Source organism: Asterias rubens, chromosome 1 (genome assembly GCF_902459465.1).
Source record: "Asterias rubens chromosome 1, eAstRub1.3, whole genome shotgun sequence".
NCBI classification, from domain to species: domain Eukaryota; kingdom Metazoa; phylum Echinodermata; class Asteroidea; order Forcipulatida; family Asteriidae; genus Asterias; species Asterias rubens.
The window spans coordinates 28453436-28460056 of record NC_047062.1 but is presented as its reverse complement, the minus strand read 5'-3'; the positions used below and the strand labels follow the sequence as shown (position 1 = coordinate 28460056).

Sequence of the window (6621 nt, the reverse complement as noted above, 5' to 3'; positions counted from 1 at the left end):
AAAAGGTTTTATACTATTCAATTCTAGCTCAAAACTGTGAAGATGCAGTTTTCATTGTGTAATTTTGTATACAATGCAGCCTCAGGATTTGTCTTCTACACAGTTTGGTATATATTACATGTTTGAGTATTTATAGTTCATTTGAATTGTCAGTTTAACTATATAACACCATTGTACATCGATATTTATAGTTCATGCTTTAGTTTCTTATATGGAAGCTTAATGTGATTTTCATTAGCTTTGATTTCCTATCTCTGTTTGTGTTATTGCAGAATTGCTTCCAACCAAAATGCTATGTCTTGTATGGTATTGGTTTGTCGCAAATGTTTGATCAGCAATTTCTTAAAGGCACCGGACACTATTGGCAGTTACTCAAAATAACTGTTAGCATAAAAACTTACTTGGTAACGAGCAATGGGGAGCTGTTGATAGTATAACACTTTGTGAGAAACGGCATGAGAAAGAATGTATTTTCTCACTTAAATACTAGAATACTTCAGCTTACTTCAGCTGAAGCCCTATAGTATGTGTCTGAAAGCACACAACGTAATGCAACAAGATTTTTTCTTCTTCCATTAGTCTCTTGCAAATTTGATGACCAATTGTTTCCACGGGTTTGTTTTTTGATGCATATTTTGGGTTACACCAGGGCCCAATTTCATAGAGCTGCTAAGCACAAAAATTTGCTAAGTATGAATTTTGTTGCCTTGATAAAAACAGGATTACCAACCAAATTTCCACGTGATTTTTAGGATAAGCAAACAACAGCTAAATACCTGCAACAAGCAATATTCCAATAGTAGGAAACTTGGTTGGTAATCCTGTTTTTATCAAGGAAGAAATTTTATGCTAAGCAAATTTCAGTGCTAAGCAGCTCTATGAAATTGGGTCCAAGTGAGAATACTGGTCTTTGACAATCCAGTAGTGTCCAGTGCCTTAAAAGCGTTGGACATTAAAAACACAGTAGCCTTAACCAGGTTGTAAATGAATATTACTAATTGTAGTCATTTAATATTTATGAGAGCTTTACAGATACATTGGTAGACTTGTGGACAAGTCGTTAAATCGGTCCCACGCGGTGAGATAGTCTAGTTGTGGCGGTGCTCTCACTAGACTTGTGGACAAGTCGTTAAATCGGCCCCACGCGCTGAGATAGTGCTCTCTTTGACTCTAGTCGAAATCGGGGAGCCACCAGTTCGCGCGAGAGCAGTGATCTCGCGAGAGCACTATCTCAGGGCGTGGGGCCGATATAACGACTTGTCCACAAGTCTATGCTCTCGCGAGATCACTGCTCTCGCGCAAACTGCTGGCTCCCCTTTAATGAGGAGTAGAAATCCGGGGAGCCAGCAGTTCGCGCGAGAGCAGTGATCTCGCGAAAGCACTGCCACAACTCGACTAGCTCACCACGTGGGACTAATTTAACGACTTGTCCACAAGTCTAATACATTGGGGGAATATGTTTTTTTTTAGGGGGTTTCAAGTTGTTATAACCATATAAAAAGCTGTTATATTCCCGATGAATTTTACTAACAAGTGTTCTGGAAAATTCATTTACTACATGCAGTACTTTTTACATGTTTATAGAGTTTTTGAATTTTGTAATGAAAAGATTCAATGCATTTTATGTAACCAATTAAACCCCCCCAAAATAAAACATATTGTGGCTTTATTTTTGCAAAAACTGATATGGTGTCAGCTACACAAACGGGCGTATATAATATGGGTGGTGAGTGGGGGTGGGCGAGTGGGATCAACAGCGGCACTGGGTGGGGGGGGGGGGGGTTGCTTCTAAAGGGCCAAGTTCATGGCACTGCTTACTGCCTTCTGTACTTGTGGTCACCACTCTTGGTCTATATAGGACAAACGCTTCATCTTTAATAGCTAACTGTAATCGACGAATGCATGTGCACATGCACTCTACAAATCATTCCCAGCTTGACTGTGTAATATGCTGGACATAAGCATGGAATTCCCTGCTCCCGTCTTGGTCGATTCTTTGCTTTAGAGCCATTAAATTTGGCCAAGTAACTTTCTTTGCAACCCCCTACCCCACCCCCCAAAATAAAAAGACAGATCCCGGTTAAGTTGTTTTCCTGATTAACGAATTGAATTAAACACATTGATCTGCATGAACACAGAGCCAAATTTCAAAAATACAAGATGTTTAGCAGAAAATATTGCTTGCAAATTGCAAACATTGAGTGGGGCACCAGTCACAGCAATGTTTTGGATGGTAACCTGTTTCTGTAAGCAACACTTTTCTGTGCTTCTCAAGGAAGTTTTATGGTTACAGGCTTTATGGAATTTAGCCCAGAATGGTTAGGACAACTGCATCAAACCTCGTGGGAAGGGGGGGGGGGGGTATTAAATTTAACAGCAGTTTTAAAGGAGATCAACGATTGAACCCCAAACCATTGATGTTGTGTAATATATAAAACAATAACGCTGCTTGTACAAATGTAAGTCTGCCATTGTGGTAACTCAATGCCGCTTAGTGTTGCGCTGCCGCGCGGGGAAATTATAGCCCCCCCCCCCACCACCACTTTTTGTTAATAGGGCGGTTAACATAGAACTACCCCCTCCCCCAATTTGCTAAGCGCGTGATAAAACTGCTGATTACTAGAATAATTCATAGCAAACAAAAATGTGAGAAGTGATATTTTTTCACAAAATAGCATAGGCTCTACATTGCACACTTATGTCTTCGAGAATAATTATAAGCCAGCGTTTTTTCACATTGATAGGTCTAATGTATATAATTCAAAGATCGTATCTATGATCTTTGATGGAAATCTATCCAGTTTTCTTTTATGTCGCCATAGATATAGAATAGCACAACTAGTTATTTTAATTATATATATTTGTATGTCGCCGACGCGCAATTATAGTCGAACACGAAACTTTAACGCGCGCGGTTTTAAAATACTGCAGTTTGCCATGTGCCGGGCAAAGAAAAACACATACCGTGAACGACGGCGGACATCTGCAGTCTTGTTTGAGTAAGTATATACCAGCAAAAAAAGTAAATTGAGTAACATAATGAATGAGCATTCTAGTAGGCCACAAAATACAGGCCACGGAGGCCAGCCTCCTTGCCCCTGATCTTGGCACCTTGGACTGGTGCCCTTCAAAATGTCCCATCAGAGACTTTAAGATTTTCCTAATGGCAGTGCCCTTTGAAAAATTAAAATGGTTTTGTCTTTTTCAACACGTTCAAAGATGGAATTCCAAGTCTGCATATAGGCCTTCTGTCACATTGACAATCTGTGCCCATAGTAACTCGGCACCAACAAGACTTAGATTGGCACATATTTTTTAATCTAGAGAAAGCCACTCGCAGCGAAACCAGTCATTTCAACCGATCGATGCCGTACGGTTGCACCCATGGCCCCATTTATACATATGTGTAATTGCGCTAACACTTAGTTGGCCGCACCGTATTACAAGACAAATTATGTTGAACAAAAAGCATACAAAATTAATATTAAATAGTTGCACTGGTTTGAGGACAAACTTCAAATTATAAGAAGAATACCGTCCTGTTAATTGCAAACATCTGGAAATCAGATAAACATATATGTTTGAAAAGTATTCGTCACTGACCCTTTGCGCAATCATATTTTAACTAAAAACAACTCTCAATTTTGGATCACCCAAAGATGGGGAATAACAATGAAGCCCCACGTAGGGGCCTACGTCCTTTCTCTGATGTCTTGATGGTCTTAGGTGGAACTCGAGTGTATTTCTCAATACAAGCATGCTTTAATATCCAGTGCAAAGGCCAACTAGTAGATGTACAAGGGCAATGCACCAGCTGTTTACAACGGCCTTCACTTTGCACACAACCTTTGTTTGTATACGCTAGCTGTGTGTCCTTTGTTCACAAACAAAAGCGGTCAAAGGCCATTTTATAGCTGCTACCTTGGGAACCAGGAAATCGTCCAATAGAAATCTTGTATGTGAACAATGGCGCTCTATTCGAACTCGCCCAAACAAGATTAAAACGGATTCCGTTACCTGGAAGTTAGACTGATTTGTGTGCTCTGCAATTTGGATCTGTTCTTTTTTGATCATCTGTGACACTAATAATTTTGTAATTTTGGCTGATAGTTTGCACCTCAATCATGAACCGCTACACGCCAGTTGAGAGAATTTGCAGCGGGTTCTTCGGCCCCGATCACCGGGTAATGGAACGCCGTGGGCCCGGTAAGAAAGAGCGTCGGATGAAGCTCGTCCCGTGTGGTAGCAGAGAGTTTGCTATGAGAGCCCTCGGCGTGTACAAGGAAAACATCGTTTTCATGCTCAAACATGAGAACATTATGAAGGTGAAAGAGGCTTTCCTTCACAAACAACAAGGTACAGTGTACTTGTGTAGTGTCTGGAAGAAATATGACAGTCAAACTTTGAATGAATTTCTGATACACAAGCACAAGGGAATGACGGATGACTCGTATAAATCGCTTTTCGTGCAGCTTGCTACTGGGTTGTCTTTCCTACACTCCAACGGTGTGGCTCACAATGCCCTCACACCATTCAGTGTGGTCATGACGGAATACCACAACGGGGATGGAGTAGCAAAGTTGACAGACTACGGACTATCTCAGCTTTGTCTCAAAGCTGAGGGTGACAAGTATGCCATGGAAGAGGGCAGGTCTAAAAGCTTAACATACGCCCTACCCCCAGAGGCCTACAATCCGAACTGGGCACGAGAATTTGACAAACCATCGAAGCCAGCTGATATTTTCATGCTTGGAATGTTATTCAATGCCGCAGCCGACCACTCCCTTCTCCACCAAACTGATAAGACAAAAGAACCACACCTTGAAGTAATGGCAACATATTTGCCATTTCCCGGTTATGGACAGGTCCCAGTTGGTAAATTCATGCACAACAACCCAAGTGTGGATTTGGACCACCAACTTTTCCGCGGTGTGAGCCCTAATCTTAGACGACTTCTTCGTAGGATGGCTCTACTAGAACCAGAGAGTCGCCCTGCACCCACAGGAGTACTGCAGATGCTGAACGCCTGCAAGACGCTTCGGAAACCTCGCTCCATCCTCACCACACCCACAGAGAGAGATGACAACGCCCCCTTCAAGATGCCTCTTGCACCTTTGAACTCAAACCGAAAGCGGAGGAGTTCATCTATTCGTTATGATCCTATGTCCAGCAATAAAGCAAAGAAGAACACGATGACAGCACCAGCTAGTGAGTGGGAGAAGTCGTCTTCACAAGCAACCTCTGGGCTTATAAGACGGGCTTCCTTACGTCTGTCACAGAGAGCAAGAAGCGTCAGTGACTATCTGAACCAGAAAAAGTCATTTAAAATCACTGACTGATGACAGGATTGCCTGCAGAAAGCCATAGGTCTACAAGTATGCCAACCGAGAATCATCTTTTTATATTTTCTTGTAATTTTAAAAGCCTTTTTGTATTTAATAGATGTTAAATTTGCATCGGGATAAAGATTGGTTTTTACCCATAGTTAGTATGACACTGCTCTAGAATTGCAAAAGGTCGTGGGTTTGAATCCCACCTGAGTAATATGGCTGTGATTTTAGTCACAGAACTTTGGTAAGTACTGAGTATACAGTGCTATTAACACACATAGGTGTATATGGATAAAAACCAATATATACTTTTTGCATTGTTTGTTACCCTTAGAAGACAAAATACATGCCTCGAATTTCAGCTTTTGAGAGGACAAGGCCACTTTCATTTCAAAAAGGGCACTTCAATTGGAAAATCTTAAAGTCTATTGGAAACTTTTGAAGGGACTCCATGGCCAAGAAAAGAAGCAACATAGGCTATTAACCATATTGAGATATGGTGCAGACACAAAACTATAACACTAAACCAGGGCCCAATTTCATAGAGCTGCTTAAGCACAAAGTTTTGCTTAAGCAAAGAAGTTCCTTGCTTAGTAAAATCAGATACTGGCCAAGACTCCATTCAATTGTTATGCTTAGTAAACAACAGCTATATACCAGTCACAAGCAATGTATATGGCATGAAATTTTGGCCAGTAACATGTGTAAAATAAGCAAGCTATTTTCGTGCTTAAGCAAATTTTTTGCTTAAGCAGCTCTATGAAATTGGCCCACGGCCACCATATCTCAAAACGGCTAATGGCGGCCTTCATGGCCTCTGTGAAATCCCAGGCATGAAAATAATTGTATTTATTGAAATATGTAAATAGGAATGATGTTTTTCCAGCAAAGATGGCATGCACGTACTATTAACATCTTAAAAACTGTAAATACTCAAAACATGCTTTTGCCTTCAATCTAAATTGTAAATACCGTTAATTGCAAATGTTTGCCAAGTAAATCTTTTTTATGGACAATACCATACAAGTCTTCAAATTTGTAAATACTCAAAACATGCTTTTACCTGGAGTACATTTCAATCTAAATTTTACAAAACCTATATTTGCAAATGTTTGCCAAGAAATCCTTTTTATGGACTATACATTGCTCGCCTCCTTCCAATAGTTTTTTGAAGTAGGTGCACCTGTTACAAGTAATGTTTTATAGTGGTGTTTGATTCATTGGACAGGAATGTTGTGAATTTCACATGTTAATTTTAAAATGTTGTCACTATAGAATGAAACCCAAACCC

At 40.5% G+C, this 6621-nt stretch overlaps 1 protein-coding gene across 1 annotated transcript; it reads left to right on the top strand.

Moving 5' to 3' along the window:
- The first annotated feature begins 3978 nt into the window (after positions 1 to 3978).
- Positions 3979 to 5456, top strand: LOC117297980 (cyclin-dependent kinase-like 5). Its single transcript, XM_033781187.1, has one exon. The coding sequence runs from the start codon at positions 4125 to 4127 to the stop codon at positions 5337 to 5339; it is 1215 nt and encodes a 404-aa protein (XP_033637078.1). The 5' UTR covers positions 3979 to 4124; the 3' UTR covers positions 5340 to 5456.
- The last annotated feature ends 1165 nt before the right edge of the window (positions 5457 to 6621 follow it).